The 24,535-nt window shown below is 35.9% G+C and overlaps 1 protein-coding gene across 1 annotated transcript in view; it reads right to left on the bottom strand.

Moving 5' to 3' along the window:
- Positions 1–18,091: 18,091 nt before the first annotated feature.
- LOC117330910 (filamin-A-like) overlaps positions 18,092–24,535 on the bottom strand; it is a 134,307-nt gene continuing 127,863 nt past the window's right edge. Inside the window, 8 exon segments of the mRNA XM_033889466.1 lie at positions 18,092–20,464; positions 20,712–20,909; positions 21,207–21,422; positions 21,871–22,041; positions 22,364–22,484; positions 22,816–23,084; positions 23,602–23,703; positions 24,107–24,271. Coding sequence (XP_033745357.1) covers positions 20,277–20,464; positions 20,712–20,909; positions 21,207–21,422; positions 21,871–22,041; positions 22,364–22,484; positions 22,816–23,084; positions 23,602–23,703; positions 24,107–24,271 — 1,430 coding nt within the window. The 3' untranslated portion in view covers positions 18,092–20,276.

Below are 24,535 nucleotides of genomic sequence, written 5' to 3'. Positions count from 1 at the left end.
AGCCGGAAGCTGAGGTCCAGGATACGGCTGGTGTCGACGTGAAGGATCCGATAGAGGCCATGGAGACGTCATCAGGACTTCGGGTATCCACCGGTAGATCGGCAGAGGACCCGGGGTTAGAGCATCAGAATCCTGCTGGGGATTCGTTGGAGGACATATCAGTACCAGAGTCCAAGCGAATGGAGGAGTCCAAACCGGTGATGAGCGCTTTCGATAGCCATTTCCATCTGGATAGGATACGAAGGTACCTGAAGCTTCACCATGATGCGTCAGTGCATGATGTACTAGCAGCGGTGCCAACAACACCAGGGGAGTACCAGCTAGAAGTCTCGGGAGGTGTCGCGGTATACTGCGACCCCGAAACCTACCCATCAGTCGACGAAATATCTCGATTAGTGGAGGAAGGCTTTAAGGCGGTGATTGGAGTCCATCCTAAGCACTGCATTTCCAAGGTTGACAAACAACGCCTGGTGGACTTGCTGGTGGTACCTGGAGTGGCTGGACTCGGTGAGGTCGGTCTCGATCACACCTGTCGGCCTGATTCTTGGTATCCTCAGGAGCAGCTACTCAAGGATCTCCTGTCCTATCTGTGTCCAGGCATGGTACTGGTGCTGCACATCAGGGGAATGAAGAGGGATGCTGCAGGAGTGGAGGCCTTCATGCGCTGCCTGGATATCCTGCAATTGCAGGGAGTATCATCACGCCAGAAGATTCAACTCCACTGTTTCTCCGGTACAGCGAGAGTAGTGGAAAGTTGGTTGGAAGTCTATCCAAACACCTACTTTAGTGTGTCGGGCCTGGTGTTTCACTTCAATGATGCCCAGAGAAAGGCTATCAAGTCAATTCCCCTAGATCGGCTCCTTTTAGAGACAGATGCCCCTTACTTTCCGGTAAGTGCGGAAAGTTCGTGCAGTGCCCCCCACTTAATTGATATCACAGCCAGGAAAGTGGCAGAGATACGGGGAGGCATTACCGTCAGAGAGGTCCTTGGAGCCACAGAGGAGAACGCCCGGACCTTCTTCTGTTAAGCTTGAGTGTGGACCGGTAGCAGGGCCCCCATCTTGATTAGGCCATGCCGGTGTGAGGGTTAGTGCCCGTTCGGAGATGGCTATGGACTTTCCCAAAAAGAAAACGGGGGGGGGAATGTAGTGAAAACGGACTCAAGCGCGCCGGTGACACGGGTCAGCGTGCGCGAGCGGCTCACGTGCGCACTTAGAAAGAAGAGACTAGAAATTAGACAACGCAATCTACACCACGAGGTAAATTCGTAAACAGAAAAGCTTATCTAGCAAGACATCCCGGTAAAACGGTGCATACGTCGCTGGAACCCCCCTACCCACGGTTAACCCCGGTATAGGAAGTAGGGAACTGACCACCTGTAACAAGGTAAACGGTAAGCTGCCCTCGTGAACCACGCGTTGACACTTCATTATATATTATGTTTAGATTTTACTGCCCCCTGGTGTTAGAATAGTTTGAAAAAATGCATCAAGGGTTTTTTGGGACATAATTCTGAAACACTTACATTGTTGTTGTGAAACAAAATATACTTAAATAACCAAATAGGAAAAGAGGAAAATGCGATATTAAACCACTTAATTTGAAAACCATAAAACTATCAAGCAGAAACTGAAAAATGACATATTAAATCAAAGTTTTTGGTCACAAAATATAAATAGCCGACCAATATCTAAAATTGTTAAACTCAATTTTACTTAGTTTATAGCATCAGTCTGCAGCAATAGGAATATAAAACAAAGAAACACAAACTATCTACCGCTGAATAAAAGAAATTAAATATCAACACTTATCACTATGTAAAAATAAAGAAATGAAAAAATAAAAGATAAAGGAACAATAATCAAACAAGAAAAGTTAAACATATAATTATGTCCCTTTTAACCCTCCATAGTCCCATGCTGTCAATTACATATGAACAAATTTTCAAATTAATAACTTTGATTTTGTGTTTAATGCACATAATCGTTTTAGTCAATGGAGTTTTTTTTTGGAAATGTACCCTATCAAAATTTGCTTAATAATTACAAAATATTTGTTGGTGTACAAGAACCGGAAACGCTTCCATGAATGCTTTAAAAAAGCTACCCTGCAGGTAGGCCGTAAGAATTGTAACTGCTGCCCCCATTGCATGACCGTAAGAGGCGACTGAATTTGGGATCTTATATTTTCTCTTCTTTCTTAAGAACTTTCTTCTTCCTAATGTCTCCCTTGACAATGCGTCACTTTTGGCATTTAGTTGAGCGTTCGTCACTGTGAGGGAGGCTTTGGGTTCTGTCTCCTGGCCAAGACATACCAGAGACCTGAAACGGATGACTAAACAAACCGATTTAAAAATTAATTACTTTGGTTCTTTGTTCAAGTGTTAATTGTCGTTTAGAGAACAACTTTACCGGTACCTGATTTTTTTTTTAAATTTTGTTCATCATTACTCAACATAATATACCAGTTTTTAATTTTAAGAAAATATTTTTGGTGTACATATCGAAAAAGCTGCAAATGTGACTCAAAATTTTGAGAATATTTTCAGTGTACGACACGGTTTTGAATGAGGGGGTGGGGGGAGATAAAAAATGCGAACCCTGGCCTACACGTCTGGATTTGTGTTAACATATATATTTTGGTTGTCTCTAGGGTTGCGGCAAATATCACCTGGTTTTGGTCAAATTGGTTCATGGAAAATTCCATTGGTTCCGTAAGAGGTCCTTTCAAGACCTTCAGAATTTACAATCACGAGATCCAAAGAACATACTTATACAAAACCTTCTTTTACGAATATCTCGTATCTTAAAAAAAATGCAAAATAACATTACTTTGGATTCCGAGCCATGTCGGAATTAAAGGCAACGAACTTGTTGACCGCCAAGCAAAACTTGCTCTAAATCTGCAACAAACAAATATTAAAATACCATATACAGATTTCAAACCTCTAATTAGTTCTGCCATTCAGACTAAATGGCAGCAACGCTGGTCTCTCGAGACGAGCAACAAACTTTTTAAAGTACAACCAAAACTTAAAACATCAAAACCAAGTCGGAAGGATCGTAGAGAGGAAATAGTCCTCTCTCGGCTCCGTACCGGGCACACATATCCTACTCATTCGTTCCTTTTGAAACGAGAGGATCCACCGGTGTGTTATGCATGTGATGCTCAATTCACAGTGGAGCATTTTTTAATAGAATGTTCCGATTTCAAGCACATTCGTGATAAATACTTTCGAGTCCCGGATATGAAAACCCTTTTCAGTTCCGTGGATTCGAAAACAATATTTAGCTACTTGAAAGAAATCGATCTATTTTATAGACTTTGATGTCTTTTACGTTACTGTCTTTGACGTTCTATTTATATAACAAAGTTCACATAATCTATTCCTACATATATATATTTTACCATTTTTAACCAACTTTTTTATCATAATGATCTAAATATACAATACGGATGCTTTTAAAAATGACAAATTTTATCTGATTTTAACTTTAAAAATAAAACATGTTAGTATATTGTTTGGCCCTAAATGACCCTAGTTGTCGTTGGGCCGTAAAACATAAACAAACAAACAAACAAACAAATACTTCCGAACAACCTAAAATTCTAGTTGCACACGTGTATTAATAGCAATCCAAGATGCTCATTCACGCTCTCCCAACATTAAAATGACCACCTGGCCTGGACGCTTGACCGGGGGAGTCCTTGAGACATCAGTGTATAAAAATAACTCGCCGCATTTATATTTATAGCGAGATTTTGTCACTGAGCCGAGAACGAGGCTATAACAACGTGCACTGCACATAAACTATTCACATGGCCGTTGTTTACATATCGAGCATATGTGAACTTTGCCTTATAATGTTTCATTTAAACATATTGTTCCAGCGAATCATTTCCTTTCCTAAGGAAACACTCCGGTTTTGCCGAGTCCTCACACTTTTGTGTCTTTTCTTTTGGCAGAATCTGTCTGCATTTTCGCAGTTCCACGCTTGCGGCGTTCAGCCATTTTATATGTACTGTAAAACCCGCCGTTGCATTGTGGGACTAATTTTCAGAGAAACTTTGTCCGGCAGCCACAGTTATTATTTTTGGGAATTCCCCATATACTTTCATAAATACACATTTTCTTTCAGTTTCTGGTTCACGATAATCTGTTAGGTATGTATCAAGTCCAAAAACTGTAAAAAGCTCAAAATGTAAACATTGATATATTTCTTCGTGAGTATGTGGCTTTATCTATTACAAACTGCGTTTTAAGTACATAGTTGTGAATTTTATGGAAACGGATTTCGTTGTGTATACGACGTGTGCAAATATATCGAAGATGAATTTGTGAAAAATTCTTATTTCTGATCGATAATATCTTTTATGTTTGGTACCAGAGTTTCCAACATATGATTTTGGTTTGGTTTGGTTTATTTTGTTTAACGTCCTATTAACGGCTAAGGTCATTTAAGGACGGCCTCCCGTGCGTGCGACATGCATGCGTGTGGCGAGTGCGTATGTGTGTTTTGGCAGGCTGCGGTATGTTCGTGTCAAGTCTCCTTGTGATAGGCCGGAACTTTTGCTGATTTATAGTGCTATCTCACTGAAGCATACTGCCGAAGACACCAAGCAGCACACCCCACCCGGTCACATTATACTGACAACGGACGAACCAGTCGTTCAAATCCTAATATGCTGAGCGCTAAGCAGGAGCAGCAACTACCATTTTTAAAGACTCTGGCATGTCTCGGCTAGGAAAAGTGAGGCATTGTCAAGGGAGACATTAGGAAGAAGAAAGTTGTCCAGAAAGAAGAGAAAAGATAAGATCCCAAATTAAGTCGCATCTTACGATCATGCAATGGGGGCAGCAGGTACAATTCTTACGCCTTACCTGCAGGGCAATCCAACATATGATAGGCATATCCATGGAAACACTATATCCCTGTGTTAGCAGGGTTTTTTTCATACGAAGCTGAAGCTGCAGGTAGGGCGTAAGAATTGTACCTGCAGCCTCCTTGCATGATCGTTAGAGGCGACTAAATTTGAGATTTTATATTTTCTTTTCTTTCTGAACAACTTTTTAGGTCACCTGAGACGAAGTCTCAGTTGACCTATTGCAATCGCCTTTTGTCCGGCGTCGTCCGTCGTGCGTCGTAAACAATTTACATTTTCAACTTCTTCTTAAAAACTACTGAACTAAATTCAATGAAATTTTACAGGAAGCTTCCATGGCTGAGGGTGAACCAAAATTGTGAATTATATGGTCCCCACCCCCCAGGGGCCTGAGGGGCGGGGCCAAAAAGGGTTAAATTGACTAAAACTTCAAAAATCTTCTTCTCTACTCTCAGATAAGGTGGAATCAAACACTCTTCATAGATGAAAGGGTCTTAAGGTGCTTTACCAAAATTTTGAATTTCATGACCCTGGGGTCTCATGTTTGCCCCTGGGGAGGGGGTAAACTTTACTATAGTTTATATAGGGAAATCACATTTTTGACTATTATTTGTTGGATTTGTATTGGAATTCATTCTAACTTGTATCAAATTATCAGCATGGGATGACAGTTTGATGGTATGTACATGTTGGCCCTAGTTGACTCCCAGGGGCTGGTGGGCGGGGCCAAAAAGGGTCAAATTGACAAAAACTTCAAAAATCTTCTTCTCTACTCTCAGATATGGTAGAATCAAATACTCTTCATAGATGGAAGGATCTTAAGGTGGTTTACCAAAATTGTGAATTTCATGACCCTGGGGTCTCACAATGCCTCACTTTTGGCCTTTAGTTGAGCGTTCGCCCCCGTGAGGAAGGCTCAGGATTCAGTCCCCAGGCACGGACATAACAGAGTCTTTAAAAATGATAGTTGCTACTGCTTAGTGCTCAGCATTTTGGGAGTGGGACAACTGGTTTGCCCGTTGTCAGTATTATGTGACCGGGTGAGGTGTCCTGCTGGGTGTCTTCGGCAGTATGTTCAGTGAGGTAGCACTATAAATCGGCAAAGGTTCCAGACTATCACAAGGAGACTTTAAATCAACACGAACATATCGCAGCCTCTAAAAACACATATACGCACCCAGCATGCATGGCTTCCGCAACCTATGTTGTTTTAGCTCACCTGGACCGAAGGTCCGGTGAGCTTATGTCATTGCGCAGTGTCCGTCGTCCGTCAACATTTGCTTCAAATCGCTATTAGTCAAAAAGTTCTTATTGGATTTTGACCAAATTTGGTCAGAATCATCCTTGGCGGACGGGGGATCAGATTTTGCATAAATGGTGACTGTCCCCAAAGGGGCCTGAGGGGCGGGGCCCAATAGGGGAAATTGAGAGAATTCCTTTAAATCGCTACTTGTCATAAAGTTATGAATGAATTTGAACTCAATTTAGTCAGAAACATCCTTGGGGAAGGGGAACAGATTTTGCATAAATGGTGACTGACCCCTGAGGGGCCAAATGGGTGGGGCCCAATAGGGGAAATAGAGTTAATTCCTTTAAATTGCTACTAGTCATAAAGTAATGAATGGATTTTAACCCAATTTGGTCAGAAACATCCTTGGGGACGGGGAACAGATTTTGCATAAATGGTGACTCTGACCCCCAAGGGGCCAAAGGGGCGGGACCTAAGAGGGGAAATAAAGATAATTCCTTTAAATCGCGAAAAAAAGTTAATTCCTTTAAATTGCTACTAGTCGTAAAGTTATGAATGGATGTTCTAAAAACAATTCCTGAAGTTTTTCAGACCCATAGAGAGTCTGGACTTCGTTATTTCTTGAAAACGAATTGAACATGAACATAATTTCGACATTTGGTCTAATCCAACCAGGTGAGCGATACTGGCCCCATGGGCCTTTTGTTGCATGTCTAAGTCATTTTTGGTATTGAAGGACTTTAACGACGCAGTTTTGATGAAGACCAAGGGATGTCTTTATTTGAGCTTATTTGGAAACATTTCCTTTTGTTATATGACGTCAGACTTGAGCAGTGCCCGTTGAATCTCTAATTCTCTCTCATATTGAGGATTTGAACTAGATTCGTGTTACGGGCACCTTCCGGGGTTTGTCTTTGTCAAGTCTATTTTTTCATATTTGCCTTCTTGTTACCGATTTTTAGTTCGAATTAGGGTTACATTATAGTGTCTGTATTCTTTGTTATAGTATGTAAGTGATAATATGTAAGACAATCGTGAATTTTACGGCAGTGAATTTATACAAATTGTTTGTATCATATATATATATACGATTAATTATTATATCATATCATATCAACACAGTACTTAAATGAACAATTGATTGAGGAACTGATACATGCTTTGTTTTAGGAGTGGATCTACACAATTCAGTGGCTGTTTAGAGACTTATGTGGAGTTTTGGCTTTGGTCGTCCTGGCAATATGTGCGTCCCGTTTCCGTGACCTCAACGTCGTCAATAATGAACTACTTATGGAGATCAAGAAAAACACCGAGGAAATCAAGCAAAACATCGAGAAAATCTCGAAAGTTCTCGCAAAAACTCCCGGAGGTCAGTATATAATATCATGTTACCGATTTTGAATTAGAATTACAGTTCCATTATTATGTCGAAATTCCCTGTTGTATAGTATGTATAGGTATGTAAGTAATAATAACTTTGGACTATACATCTATTTGTGATAACATATATTTTTATGCATAACATATCTCCCAATCTCGGGCAGAAAGACTGTTATGTCTCCTCAGCTTTGCCATGAATCATATTTTGTAACAGAATATCAAACGTTAACTGGGATATGCGTAACTTGTTAATTGGATTTTAGGTTAAAAAATCAATTGATATGGGAAAAAAAAAGCAAAATAAAACAAAATTAGGCCATGGCTGCTTCAAATTTGTTTTTCGTATTTTGTGCATCACAAAAGTTTTAACGGGATTTGTTTTTCATTGAGGTGGTACAATTTGAGGACAAACCTGTCTTCGATTTTCGGGATGTTTTCGTTTTTGTTTGTTTTTTGTCTTTTTTGTTTTTGTTTTTGTTTTTGTTTTTATTGGAAAATGTAGCGAGGTGAGTGACACGTCCTTTGGAGAATTGGATTTAGGGAAAAAACAATTTCAAGATTGCAAAGGATAATAGATTAATCAGCCTGTTATGAATTATATGTTTGTACAGATAGCTTTGGAGTAAACGAACAGGATATATCTAACGAACAACAAGTTATTTCGGACGAACAGGACAGTTCCGGGGCATCAACAGCTTCGTCTTCAACGGCAACTGATAGTAAGTACAAACATTCTGAAATGTTGCAGGAACTTACCATAGACAAAAGACAACCCAAACTTGGGATTAATGTGACCTGTCCCGCTTGTTCCTGAAGTACAGTGCCAAAAATAGTCCAATTTGTTGAAATTTCGACAACCCTCTTCCAACAGTGATATGTCAGAGATATGATTGGACAATACTTGGAGGGAGAACAGGCAGTGCCCCAAAGAGTCAGACTTACTAGGATTTCAAAAATCTCCTTCTCTAGACTATGGAAGCGTATATAGGACACGAGAGAAAAATAGTAATGTTTATTCTGCTTCCGTAGATCGTATATCAGAATTTAGATGACAATTAAGGCCTGGAGTCATCTTTGTTCTATGATTGTAATTGATATTTTCTTCATCTTTCCAGGTAATCTGACCCGAAGGTCCCTGAAAGACAGAAACAAAGCGGAGTCAAATTGATTGAAATTTTCATTATCGTCGTCTTCTTCTTCAGCCCACGATATGTCATTATCAAAATATTCTTCAGATATCCAACTTTTGAAATCTTATGGTTTTTTGTCAAAATTGTGCATTTGGTTACTCAGTGTGCCACGTTGCTGCCATGGGATAAAAACTATAGTTAGCGATGAAAAATGTCTGATTTAGATACACGTGTATTTTGTTCATATTCAACTGACAAAATAGGTGGATTTAGAATTACAGGATGTCGGTTTCCTTGTGTGACAATCTACAATGAATCGTCCATAGGACCTAAGAGGCGGAATCAACGATCATATTGGCTGGAATATTCTTATTTAGACCAGAACCTTACATATGCTATCCTATTTGCCCTATGAGAGGGCTAAAGATACATTAATCTGTTGACGTCTGCTCAAACAGTAAGTTGATTTAGCCATATGTGTCCACCAATCGCAACACTTCGCCTTCGTCTGCCAACGTCTGGTTTCGTACAAACCACAAGTTCTGTCAATTTTCAACTTTGGAGCCTTGTTTTATTGTTCACGCGGTTCCAATTCCAACGTGAACACGGCAGTGAGTGCTATCTGAAACTCTTTAACAAATTTTATACATATTTAACCGCAAAATTATGAATAATGAAGACAAATCCATTGAAATGTATTCCCATTTACTATAGCACTCTGATCTGGTACCTAGTAAACATCCTATTCTTTTTTATTCTTCCAGCTAATGCATTACTGTAAACGTGGTTATTTTCGCGATTTCGATATGTAAACTATACGCGTTGGGGTAATTTTCGCGATCGATCCATCTTCGTTTGTAATTCGAGATTATGCAAATTGATATCAAAATAATACGAGTGGAGGAATTTTCGCGTTCAAAAGGACTCGGTGTAATTAGCGTAAATTTCCCCCTCGCGTAAATTTCCCCGTTTACAGTCCCAAGTCTACTGTGTCTGTATCTATCTTAACGACGTTAAGTGTATAATGTAAATTGGTAACAATGGAAGCATGTGAGGTGTGGGTATTGTGTTGTTAAACATAACTTCCTCTGCTGGATGACCACGCGTTCGGCCTTTCACTGACGAAATAGCTGTATGGTACAGCTTTGTATATATAATATGAGTCAATATAAACGGCAATAATCCGGGTAACACTGGATCCTTGCAAAGGTTTGTCTGTAGGATACGAATTACTTGAAATTTTAATATGGGACAAAGAAGTTTCTTACAGTGTGGACAATGAAAAATGTCAAATTTTCGAGGCACGCCCGTTTATCAAGACAGAAAGAATACAATCACATGATATATAAACAGTGCTAGAAAATACAATAAGATAAGTAAAAATGATATGTTTGGTAGTAAATAACAACCATGAACCCTTCGGCTGGCGTGGGCCAAAAGCGGAGGCTAGCTCGACATGTACTGAGCCATGTTCTAGGAGAGGCAAATGAGGCAAATGAACCATCTTTAAATGACCGAAGGAAAAAAACTTGCTCTTCAATATGCCGCCCAATTGAAATCCAACCCGAAAAACCCGGCTTTTGATCTTGTTGTCAATCCGCAATACCGAAACATATTCACTCAAAACCAAAAACTCTTACCAACATTTGGCATTAGAATTTCGAATTTTCTTCATGAACTTAACATAAGCTTAGACAACATAGGCGAATACACCGTATCGGATGTACCGCCATGGCTTGTCGAAAGACCGGATATTAACCTTACTCTATATGAGAGGGCAAAATCGAGTGCATTACCCGAAGAACACAAATCCTCCTTTCGGGAATGCATTAAAGATTTTCCCGATCACGTTCAGATCTACACTGATGGCTCAAAAGATGGAGAAAAGGTCTCCGCAGCATGCTACTCCGATCACCATTGCTCTTCAATCCGCTTACCAGATGGTGCCTCTATTTTCTCTGCAGAAGCATGTGCCATCGATTTGGCCCTCGACCATATCGAAGAACAACGCATTAGAAAGGCAATCATTTGTTCCGACTCTCTATCTGTCCTTCAGAATTTACAATTACGAGATCCAAAGAATATACTCATACAAAACCTTGTTTTACGAATATCTCGTATCTTAAAAAAATGCAAAATAACATTACTTTGGATTCCGAGCCATGTCGGAATTAAAGGCAACGAATTTGTTGACCGCCAAGCAAAACATGCTCTAAATCTGCAACAAACAAATATCAAAATACCATATACAGATTTCAAACCTGTAATTAGTTCTGTCATTCAGAGTAAATGGCAGCAACGCTGGTCTCTCGAGACATTAGCAACAAACTTTTTTTAAAGTACAACCAAAACTTAAAACATCAACACCAAGTAGGAAGGATCGTAGAGAGGAAATAGTCCTCTCTCGGCTCCGTACCGGACACACATATCCTACTCATTCGTTCCTTTTGAAACGAGAGGATCCACCGGTGTGTTATGCATGTGATGCTCAATTCACAGTGGAGCATTTTTTAATAGAATGTTCCGATTTCAAGCACATTCGTGATAAATACTTTCGAGTCCCGGATATGAAAACCCCTTTCAGTTCCGTGGCTTCGAAAACAATATTTAGCTACTTGAAAGAAATCGATCTATTATATATACTTTGATGTCTTTTACGTTACTGTCTTTGACGTTCTATTATAATCTATTCGTACATATACATATTTTACCATTTTTAACCAACTTTTTATCATAATGATCTAAATATACAATACGGATGCTTTTATAAATGACAAATTTTATCTGATTTTAACTTTAAAAATAAAACATGTTAGTATATTGTTTGGCCCTAAATGACCCTAGTTGTCGATGGGCCGTAAAACATAAACAAACAAAATCATTAATATAAATAATAAATAAGAGTGGACCAAGGACCGACCCTTGAGGTACACCAGCATTAGTATATTTTACCGAAGATTTACTATTTCCAAAAAATACTTGTTGTTTTCTATCTGACACATAATTAATCAACCAGGCTAACAATTTGCCTGATATACCATAACTACTTAGTTTCACTTCCAGACCCCTATGCCACACTCTGTCGAATGCCTTAGTAATGTCACAAAAGACAAGACAGGTAGGTTTTTTTCTAAATTTTCACATATATTGTGGTATATTTCTATAAGCTGATGAACAGTAGAATGACCTGGTTGGAAACCCGACTGGTACTGATATAAGAGAATTATCTAACAAATAGTTGTGCAAGTATTTAGCTACAATTCTTTCAAAAACTTTACCAATTGTACAAAGTATTGCAATTGCTCTAGTTTGAGGGATCTTGCTTATTACCCTTTTTAAAGATTGACATAACTAGTGCATGTTTCCATTGAGTAGGGAAAGATCCCGTTTGCAAGGAGGTTCGAAAGATTAAAGACAAAGGGTAGGCAACAGTATTAGCCGTATTTTTAAGCATAATGTGGCTTATGGTATCATTACCTGCAGCTTTACCACTTTTTAATGTCTTCAATGTTAAAAAGTGGATAATTACGCATGTGGGTTAAAGTTGCGTCCCGTTTTGTTGCTCATTAGTGTATTCATGTAAAATATACATTGTTGTACATTGTTGCAACTTGTACATTCCAATGACGTCACATTGTTTACAGATCCCGCGTTGTGTCTGCACTGCCTGACACGAAGGCTTCATTCTGTGTTTTTTAGTGTTTTTGTTAGTTTTCTGATAATTCAATTGATCAGGTATGATTAAACAACCCCAATCAATATGAGGTGTGAATGTAATTTTAAGTTTAAACGGCATGTTGCGAAAAATACTTCAACTTTCACTTTGTCAGTGCATTCGTGATCGCAGCTTCGATCGGCTGTCATGGCAACGACGAAGACGGTGGTTTTATCACAGTGACGAATTTACAAACTTGCATGTGTACAGCCGAAAACTTCTAACTATACTTTATGTCTTTGGAAATCATCTGTAAATAATTACGATCCATTGCATTCGTTTATTAACGTTTCTTCGTTTCTATATGCCGATTTCGATATTTAAAACACTGAAGAGTTCCAATATTGGAGAATGAACATTAACACTTGCTCTATGAATCGTCCTAGAGCACCCGACTACCCTAAATCAATACTTATGAGACAGGTAAGAGCGTGAAGGTTATTGTATGAGAACAACGAAAAGTGCTGTACATTCTTACGAAAATGACAAACATCGTCAAAATTACTTAAAAAGTAGTCAATTAATCGGCACTTCTTCAATTAACACCAGTTTATAACGCCGTTATGTAACCATACTTGAATAAATAGAAGAATGTACAGCACTTTTTCTCGGTTTCTTAGCACGATGAATAAGTGTATCATATTTGTTTGTACGACAAAATACATTGGTCGGGTGCTCTGGCCATATTTACCGACCAAATGTTAATGTAGTCTTTCGTGCCGGTCACGTGACCCCGCGAGAACACGAGGAACGACGAAAACATCGCGATAAAGAGGTTGGACACCTAACATTAAAATCCGATCAAGAAAACAAACAGAACTAACCGGGAAATCATTAAATATTGAATTTATATTAAAACATGACGTTTTTTGTTCTTTTTAATTATAAATGCAACATTAACCCACATGCGTAGCGTCATTATAACATAAAATCGTCCGTTTGTAATTCCTAGTAATATTTGTCCCTATAGTCAATTCAACACAAGTTGCTTGGTGGTCGGAAATATCACGGTCTATATCAATAGTGTCAGCTAGAGTACTACAGGAGTCTAAAGGACGATATTACATAAATACTTTATGCACTTTCGTCCATGAAATGGTAATGGATATAATAAATATATTGTATAGTCTAGAGAACTCTCAAAATATCCCGTAAAGAATCAAATTTGCCAACACCCCTTAGGGCAAAGTTATATAAAATTTATTAGGACTGTACAATCTAAAATTTAATAGTGTCGAAATGTCCCTATAGGATACACTACAGACTGTTTGGATCATTTGGGGCTTGCTTGTACTGGCCATTTTAACTCAATAATACTTGAACTTGATATGCTGAAACATTTGTTCTTATCGATAACCTGAAAGTTGCATGGCGGCTGTCGGCGATGAAGCATAATAATTTAACCTTCCTGGGCACCTAAACCTATCCTACTATTATCAATGTCATGTAGTTTGGATATCTTCGTTGATATTTGCCCGCATAGGTCGTTAGATCGAAAGTGTTTTCCACGACACCTTTGCTGTCACTCAATAATGACCTTTTTTCTACATGATAATGTTTACTTGTAGTACATGTTTACTTGTAATAATGTTTTCTTGTAGTAAATGTTAAAGAGGCTTACCCGCAGACGGACCGGTAAACGGCACATCTCCGATCACTAAATAAACTTCAGTACACGTTTCTATGAGACAAAATTAGAGGCTTTCCGACTTTATTTCTTGAAAACAATTACAGAATATGTATTTAAAAGACGTTTTAAAACTCAACCTGAGAGGGAAATGTATGGAATATAACGGCAAATCTTCTTTGTAAATCGCCGCTGCCTTTGAAGTTATCACTGTGCGACACTGTGCACGTGCTTGTTTCTTTAATGTGTCAATCAAACTAGACTTATTGCAGGTTGCGATTAAATAAATAATATTTAAAAATGAGGTTTTAATATCACTTTTCAGCGTTTTATAAGGAAAATAAAATGAAAAACTCAACAATTCCAACAATATGTCATGTGTAAAAAATCTTTCTATTAGCCAATTTTTCTGATCTCTCTGCGGGCAAGCCTCTTTAACTAGTAGATAATGTTTACATGTATTGAATGTTTACATGTAGAAAATATTTACTTGTAGTACATGTTTACTTGTAGTAAATGTTTACTTGTAGCAAATGTTTACTTGTAGTAAATGTTTACTTGTAGTAAATGTTAACTAGTAGTAAATGTTTACTAGTAGTCAATGTTAACTAGTAGCAAATGTTTACTTGTAGTAAAGGTTTAAATGTAGAAAATATTAACTTGTAGTAAATCTTTACTTGTATTTTGATTATTGAAAACTAATGTATTGCTTTTTAATAAACAAATTGAATTGAATTAAATTGCCATGTTTTTTGCAGGACACATTTTCTGTCACTCATTAATGACCTTTTTCTACATGTAAATGTTTACTTGTAGTAAATGTTAACTAGTAGTAAATGTTAACTAGTAGCAAATGTTTACTTGTAGTAAATGTTTACTTGTAGTAAATGTTAACTTGTAGTAAATGTTTACTTGTAGTACATGTTAACTAGTAGTACATGTTTACTTGTAGTAAATGTTAACTAGTAGTAAATGTTAACTAGTAGTAAATGTTTACTTGTAGTCAATGTTAACTAGTAGTAAATGTTAACTAGTAGTACATGTTTACTTGTAGTAAATGTTAACTTGTAGTAAATGTTAACTAGTAGTCAATGTTAACTAGTAGTCAATGTTAACTTGTAGTCAATGTTTACTTGTAGTCAATGTTAACTAGTAGTAAATGTTAACTAGTAGTAAATGTTTACTTGTAGTAAATGTTAACTAGTAGTAAATGTTTACTTGTAGTAACTGTTTACTTGTAGTCAATGTTAACTAGTAGTAAATGTTAACTTGTAGTAACTGTTTACTTGTAGTCAATGTTAACTAGTAGTAAATGTTAACTAGTAGTAAATGTTAACTTGTAGTAACTGTTTACTTGTAGTAAATGTTAACTAGTAGTAAATGTTAACTAGTAGTAAATGTTTACTTGTAGTAAATGTTAACTAGTTGTACATGTTAACTAGTAGTAAATGTTTACTTGTAGTAAATGTTAACTAGTAGTACATGTTAACTAGTAGTAAATGTTTACTTGTAGTAAATGTTAACTAGTAGTAAATGTTTACTAGTAGTGCATGTTAACTTGTAGTAAATGTTTACTTGTAGTAAATGTCAACTAGTAGTACATGTTAACTAGTAGTAAATGTTTACTTGTAGTAAATGTTAACTAGTAGTACATGTTAACTAGTAGTAAATATTAACTTGTAGTAACTGTTTACTTGTAGTCAATGTTAACTAGTAGTAGATGTTAACTAGTAGTAAATGTTAACTAGTAGTACATGTTAACTAGTAGTAAATGTTTACTTGTAGTAAATGTTAACTAGTAGTAAATGTTTACTAGTAGTGCATGTTAACTTGTAGTAAATGTTTACTTGTAGTAAATGTTAACTAGTAGTACATGTTAACTAGTAGTAAATGTTAACTAGTAGTACATGTTAACTAGTAGTAAATATTAACTTGTAGTAACTGTTTACTTGTAGTCAATGTTAACTAGTAGTAAATGTTAACTAGTAGTAAATGTTAACTAGTAGTAAATGTTAACTAGTAGTACATGTTAACTTGTAGTACATGTTTACTTGTAGTAAATGTTAACTAGTAGTACATGTTAACTAGTAGTAAATGTTTACTTGTAGTAAATGTTAACTAGTAGTAAATGTTTACTAATAGTAAATGTTTACTTGTAGTCAATGTTAACTAGTAGTAAATGTTAACTTGTAGTAAATGTTAACTAGTAGTAAATGTTTACTAATAGTAAATGTTTACTTGTAGTCAATGTTAACTAGTAGTAAATGTTAACTTGTAGTAAATGTTAACTAGTAGTCAATGTTAACTAGTAGTAAATGTTAACTTGTAGTAAATGTTAACTAGTAGTCAATGTTAACTAGTAGTCAATGTTAACTAGTAGTCAATGTTAACTTGTAGTCAATGTTTACTTGTAGTCAATGTTAACTAGTAGTAAATGTTAACTAGTAGTAAATGTTTACTTGTAGTAAATGTTAACTAGTAGTAAATGTTTACTTGTAGTAAATGTTTACTTGTAGTAAATGTTAACTAGTAGTAAATGTTTACTTGTAGTAAATGTTAACTAGTAGTAAATGTTTACTAGTAGTCAATGTTAACTAGTAGTACATGTTTACTTATAGTAAATGTTTACTTGTAGTCAATGTTAACTAGTAGTAAATGTTTACTTATAGTAAATGTTAACTTGTAGTCAATGTTAACTTGTAGTAAATGTTTACATGTAGATAATGTTAACTTGTAGTAAATGTTAACTAGTAGTAAATGTTTACTAGTAGATAATGTTAACTTGTAGTTAATGTTAACATGTAGTAAATCTTTACTTGTATTTTAATCGTTGTATCTTAATGTATTGCATTTTAATAAATAAATTGAATTGAATTTCCATCTTCCATTCTTGAATCATATGGTAAGACTTTTTACATAACCTGGAGATCTGAATCTATTATCAACATTCTTCGGAATAAGTTTTATTGAAGCACTTCAGAAAATACACATTCTTTTTAAATTCCATGTTTTATTTTTTTCGGAAATTCTTTGTTCTTCTTTTGATCTATTTCGAGTTTTTGGTCGTCTGCTAAGATCACTTTAAGCCCTTGGCATCACTGAAGAGTTCTTCCTAGGCAGACGAAAAAAGCTGAGTGGTGCAGTTCATTAGGAGCTACTGTATCCATCTTGCAATTTGTAACATTAGAATACATTTCAGGATTCAACATAAATAAGATATTGTTCCTTGTCGATAACTTTCATGAAAATATATCCACCAGGCTTATCTGAAAAGGTCAGGTCCGGGTGGTCCCAGTATCACGGAACGATCATGCTTATTAAAAGTAACCCCTTTTTAATTTTGGAAAATCACAGGTAACATCATTAAAGGAAATATTATGGCTAAAATTGTTACATGATCATGGGAGTCCAAAATATTCATGTTCTGGATGAGTTCATTTAGGCACTTGATTCAAACAGGGGTGGAATTGTTTGACACATGCGAAGGGTGTAGGAAGGGGAGTAACTCTTGGTAAATTCGGAGTTCTTCATTGTGAAACTTGAGCTATGACAGTGCTTTTGTCAGAAGAAATCAATATATTTGTATTCAATTTTGTTGTTCAGAAATAACTTTTCTCTGATCAATACATTTTTTTAATGTATAGAAAAATGGGGTTTAAAATAAAAGGAAAGAAAATTCTTTTGAACAAAACTTTGAACTTTTTTTATAAAAATGTTCAATAACTAGGATTTAACATTTGTTGTTAAATTGAATAAGTACATGTTCAATTTAATTTTGTTATTGGCACAGAACACACCTTGCCACGATTTACAATACTTGAATTTTTTTTTGTGTGCAGAAAAAATTCACAGAACAAATCAGACCTTGAATATTATATTTTGAACATTTGAACTCGATACCAAGTATTAATTATTTTCAAAATCAAAACATCATGTCAACTTAAATAGAAAAGTAATATATTATCATTTGAATATTCAAATAAGATGATTTTGTACCTTATATGTAAATCATGGTAAGGTGATCCAAGGTATGCAAATTATAAAGAGGCTTCATGAATATGTATTTTTGTTACTAATTTCCAAATAAAATATCCACAAAGATATTATAGCAGGTTTTTATCATTTTTATTGTAGAAATTAGCATACATATACACAATGCCAGAACAACCATGTAGAGGTCAAAGGTCAAGATATGCATGGGGTCACTCGGTACTCCAGTGCCTGTGAGCAAAGCAGTATTCCATATTATCAGGGCTAAGCTTTGAAATTTTATGATACATTGTATATATTAATGAGAAAATAGTTTTATGTTACAGCATCAAAATTCATGACTTTTAGGTCAATTAGTTACTAAATGATATAAAGTATGAAAGATATTCCTCTCGTTTGTATATATTAAGGCCTGAAATTAGGCATAAATGTATATATCTAATTATTATTTATATCATTTACTCTCAGAATAGAGGTAGGGGTGGGGCAATAAGGACAGGAATAGGCAAAATAGGTACTCAAATACACAGGATTGATACCTTTACACCCCTAAATATTCATAATGGTATAAACCATTCAATATTGGATGGTTCTTAAATTACACTTACAGGGGTGTAATGAATAAAGTCAATTAATTATTCATCAGTGAATAATTCATATATGTAACTTGGGGCCAATTTGGGTTCAAAACTTTGTAACATTCCTCTTTTGATTACATTAACTTAAAAAAAATATCTGTTAAATATCTAAATATAAAATGAGATTTTTTATACATATAAATACATAAAACCATGTACACAAGTTACTGGCAAATTGTAGACAAGTCATGTTTATTTCTAACGAAAACAGTTTGTGCATAGTTGTAATATATATATATTAAGCAAAAAAGTCCACTTCAATAAGCCAAGTCAAATCTTTATTTCGTAGTTCATCAATCTTTCGTAAATAATATAATTTATTAATAATAATATAATCCTTCTGTGAAGGTCTATAACATAGCTCAGCAAACACGAGATTAAAGTTAGGATAGCTATACATCAGTATTAGCTCTCAAAAACAAGAATATGTTACAAATAAAAATAAAAAAAATGTCTGAAATGGACATTATATTTATGTATAGAGATGTGTACCCTTCAAAACTACAGGAGATGTGCAAAACGTGTTCGAGTTTCTAATTTACAAATGTTCTCATGACACTGATCAGCCAGTGTGCAGAATTTTCTGATCATATTTCTTTTTGGACATTTCTGACTGATCATTCAACTAATTTGTAATATATTTAACACTCTAATTTCTCATGAAAGGAAGAAAGTCAGAATTCTTCACAAAATAAACAAAGCACCATTTGTAAATGTAAAAGACAAAAAGAACATAATTTTATACTTTACAATAAAAAAATCTTTTAAAAAACAGTCTACATTTACTTAAATTGGTTACTTCTAGCATAAACAACAAATATCAACTAATGATGCGATTATACAAAGAAATTGTCCTATGGCAAGAGGTGTGCCGCACCTTAATGGTTCTCCAAAGTACTGACCCCTCAGTACGACGCTGCACGACATGGTTTAACAATGTCCTATGACACCGAATGTCAGCCTCTGTTATTTGTTCAAGAAGGCCTGATTTGAACATCAAAAATTAACCTGTTCTCCCTTCACTCCTAAAGTGGACTATTCCTTATTGTAACCTGGACCAGTTCATGTGGTCCCCATGGGGAGGAACAGGTTCAAATTGTCTCTGATGACGAAAATGTTAACATCCACATTTATAAACCTTTTCTCCACACCGATAATTCATATATATTCAAATCTTATTTCTCAGTAAGAATTCTGTATTTAGAAAAACGTTTTTTCTTTTTACGATCAGATGTTAAGTCCATACATCGCAGAAAGCATATATTATTGCACTTCAAAATTCTACAACAGTTTAATGTATGCGAGTCAAAACATCACATTTAGAGGCTGGAGATAGATATACATCTACAAGGAATTTAAATACAAAAAAAAATTCCATGGTTTTTTTTACGCAGGTCTTTCAGCAATGATAAAGCATCAATATCATTTTCACACATACCACTGCAAATCCATTCCAACATTTCTCGATAAAAATGCTGTCTGCTCATCATATCAGCACTTTTGTATTTACCATACATACAATTTATGACTTCATTTTTTTCCAAAGCAAATTAACATTTTTTTTTTGTAATGTTATAAGCAAATGTCTTTATACTTTGACAGATATTTTCAATGTCATAAGCAAAAATTAATTTTAACGATGTCCTTCTAGATGACCTTGTCACTAATTGACCTTGACACAGAAAGGACTGCCGGGGATGTGGTCCTGTCCCCACTTGACAGCTAACATATATTCTCCCATCTCCTTGACGATGTAGTTGATTTTGTAGATTCCGCCTCCCTGATGTTTTACACACAGTTCCTCGCAAGGCCCCTTAGGTCCACACATGCCCACGTACAAAATGTTGTTACCTACAACAGAATAAAACGTTTAAGTAACAAAAGTAACGGGACAGAAAATGTAGGAGACAGAATATTACACAAAAGGCCCAGAGGGCCTGCATGGCTGACCTCATTATTAAAGTTTTCAAAGTGGTGAAACGTTCAAATCAGATCTGAAATGATTTCCATTTTCTTTAAAGGACATGAAGGTGGAAATTAAAAGACAAAGTATCTTGAAGATTTTATCCATGAATGCCCCGACATTAAAAATACATACCAGCCATGGTTGTGTCGACAGTGAAAGTTGACTGTTTGCCGCGGAAAGCCTTCTTCATTCCATTACCCTCACATGTAACATTGGCAGCCTCTGACTGGAACTTGGGTAGGTTTGTGAATCTACTCATAACGCTAGTCTTGGTGACGGTCTCCACGAGGCATGTTGACAACTCCTGCATTGCAGACGCCTTTCCTTGTCCTAAAAACACCGAAAATTTTAGTTTAAAAAAAAATCTTTCCTTCTGTTCATATAACATTGCTAAAAATTATATTAATGTTTTAAGTTACTATATTTTCTCTAGATAGCACAAAGACAGAATTGTGAAGTCAATATGAAAAGATACACATAGAAACGAAGGCATCGGAATAAAAAAGAAGTCACCTTATACCTAATGAAAAAACTTTTTTTTAAATGTGTTGCTTCAGGGAGTTCTTGAACCAAATTTGGCATAAGGATGGAAATTTATTCTTCATGGGTCTAACATTTCATACTGACCTGTGATGTTGGCCTTGAATGGACTTCCAGCGACGTAGGAGCCAGCGTATCGGATGGAGATGAGATAATCTCCGGGAGAGGTGGGCTTGTATGTGAACTCATAGCCTTCTTCTGTTTCCTTACATTCCAGTTTGACCTTGGAAGGTCCTTCAACTGTCACGGCCAAAGCTCCGCTTCCAGCATTACATGTGTTCACGAAGAATTTGGCTGGCTCACCTGTTGAAGGAAAGAAAATGTATCTATTATTCAAGAAGACAATTTTATGTATTGCTTTTTCCAGGTCAATATAACTTCACACAATACAGTATATACGAAAAATGAAAATCTTAATTTCATTCTAAAGAGTAGTCAGTTCAACCATATTCTCTATATGAATCTCCAAATGTCTTTAAAAATCACACATCTCCAAATGTCTCTAAATATTATAAGTCTCCAAAGTTCTCTTAATATCACATGTGTATATTAATGCAAGCTGTCATCATATAAAAGCGAAAAAAAAAAAGAAAAAAAAAATTAATTAGATCTAATAGAAAGAATATCTTATTTTGAGATTGAATTAAATCAACAGAAAATTTAATCTACCACTGAATAAGGTTTGGTTTACACCACTGGTTGTTATGGTTACCTAGCTAAACGTAAAGCTTTGGGTTTAAATTGAACATACCGGTTGTTCCATGCCTGAGTCCGTCTCCCGACACATTGACCATGCCTGGATCAGCATCGACCTTTCCGATCATGATACGGAATGGACTTTCTGGGATCTGGCATCCGTCGTAGCTGACAAACACCATGTGGGGACCATTTTCTCTGGGGATAAACCTAACTGCATACTCGCCTAAAGAAAACAAAATTAATTTGTAAATGATATATAATCTTTATGTAAAGATAGAAACAACTCTTTCTGATATAACATTACTTTAGACACAATTAACAATTGACCAGTTGACACACATTGGATATTTGTTCAACATCACATTTTTTCGTGGAACAAGTCATTTTGAGTCCCTACTCCTAATATAGACAGATTTTCAATGTTACTATTTTTAGCATCAATGGAGAACTATGGATACAGCCCCTGATAAATACATTTCCATGGGAGCACAAACCAAACGAAAGTGAAATGATAACCTCCCTGTCAGTCAGGAATTCAAACTTACCCTCATCAATTTCCTGGATAAATCCTTCCTCCTCAGCACCAGAGGGAGTCAGAACCATTGCCTTGACCTTGCCTGGCTGGGCACCATTGAAGTGAATTACAAATGAGCATGGCTTTCCGATCTGAAGCAGAGAATATAACGGGTTAACACTAATACTCTCAATGTATACATGCTCAGAAATGAAATATACCTTTCTGTCATTTTTAGAATAAGATTAATTTTCCCCCAAAAAAAACATGAAAATAAATTTAGAATTCAATATTAAATTTCATACAGTATGTACCAGGAAATGTTACTCTATTAATATTCTCCCATTTCTTCATCGTGAAGAAAGTTTCCTCAGCTTACAAGATGGAAATGGAAAAAAAATTTCATTCACTTTTTTTGAAAACATATGATACTTCACCGGGCAAAATTTTTCATACATCTAAAGATCTGTTTTGTTTACTTACTCCAGCGCCCTTTGACTGGAGAGCTGACACGGAGAGTTTGCGAGCGTCGCCTATGCTGGGAGTGACGTAGACCCTGTATGGTGACTGGGGTATGTGTTCGTCGTTGAATTTGATAGACACCATGTACTCTCCGGGTTCTGTCACAGTGTAACTGACGCCACATGATCCGTCCTTACGGTCGTCAAAGTCAAGTTCAGACTTAGAAGGTCCTTCCACGGCGATCGACAAACCTCCGGCTCCAGCCTCACGTGTGTAGATATTAAACTCACCTGAAGGTCAAAGAAAGTTCACCTCATAAAACAGACTGGCAATGTCATAAAAACTAACTCTGTCAAGATTTTACAAATCACATTACAGGTGACTGAATCAGAAATCAGGACTTGCACTTAAAATGTAAAACTAAATTGACTAGTGAATAAATGAAAAGAATTTGATCAGATCAAAATTGATCAGTTTATATGATGGTAAGATTTTTTCCCCTTTCAGTAGAAGTTATGAAACACAAACCTAGTGTGATTTGATAAATGTTGTGTACTGCTTTACAGCCCATCAACAATTGGAGTAACTTGAGACCAAAATTTAAATTGATAAACATTAATCAAATCAATGTCAACTTTCAGCATTAACTTGATTATCAAAAAAAAAAAAAAAAAAAGGAAAAGAAATATGGTGTTTAAATCAGAAGCTACCAATTTCAAATTAGGTCTGTAAAAATACCCCAGATTTGTGATGTATACCATTATCCTCCAGTAAAACTAGTTTCCCTTTGAGGACATGTAAACTTACATGGCTGGTTGATTTCTCCCTTCTCCAGACCGGGTCCTGCTGCATGGACCTTGTGTGAGCCTCCTCCGGCAATGGGACCTACTGTAAACTCGAATGGACTACCTGTAACAGGAAGTAGAAATACCGTTAAAACACCATCAACACTAAACACTACCAATACCTTGTAAGCAAAATATTTATTAAAAAGCTAAATTTCATTTTATTCTCGCATTGGTGCTCAATTTGGAAAATAGGTACTAAATTATTGCTATAGTTGTTAGAGCAAAGGGAGATAACACTGTGATCAGTGGGAATAACTTGTAATAAAGGGGAATAACTCTGAAAAGGGGGGATAACCCCAGATAAATAGGGATAACTTATAAAGGGGTAACCCTATAATAGGGAGAGGGCTTGTATAGGCTATGCCTGTTGCCTAATTCTCATTATAGCAAGATCTGCACAATAAAATATTCTGAAATGAAAACCCTATAATATAAGACAAGCATACGATATAAAAATAACGTACCTGGAATATGCATATCCTTGTGTTTCACACAAACAGTGTGGACTCCCATCTCCTTAGGAACAAATTTGATACTATAGTGGCTGTCATCTAGGCTGATGATGTCACAAAGTTCTGTAACACCAGTCGGACTGGTTACCGACGCGGTCATATCAAAAGGACTTGTTCCTACAAACATTAACAAAAGATTCATTAAGTATGATTTCATGGCAACCATTCATAGATTTTCACTCTTTCTACAGTTTTATCCAAATCTGATAATACAGAAATTTGTTAATAAAATCAGTATGTGTTACACTTATCAAGCAAAAATAATTTCACAATTCAAGATAAATGTAATATGCATACAGATAAGCAATCAATATGCAAAACATACAAACTATTGTTCAACAATATAGATTAATTTAAATTATAGTTAAACTGCATGGCATG

The sequence above is a fragment of the Pecten maximus genome, chromosome 7 (assembly GCF_902652985.1).
Source record: "Pecten maximus chromosome 7, xPecMax1.1, whole genome shotgun sequence".
In the NCBI taxonomy this organism is placed as follows: domain Eukaryota; kingdom Metazoa; phylum Mollusca; class Bivalvia; order Pectinida; family Pectinidae; genus Pecten; species Pecten maximus.
This window is presented reverse-complemented; position numbering and strand designations above follow the sequence as displayed.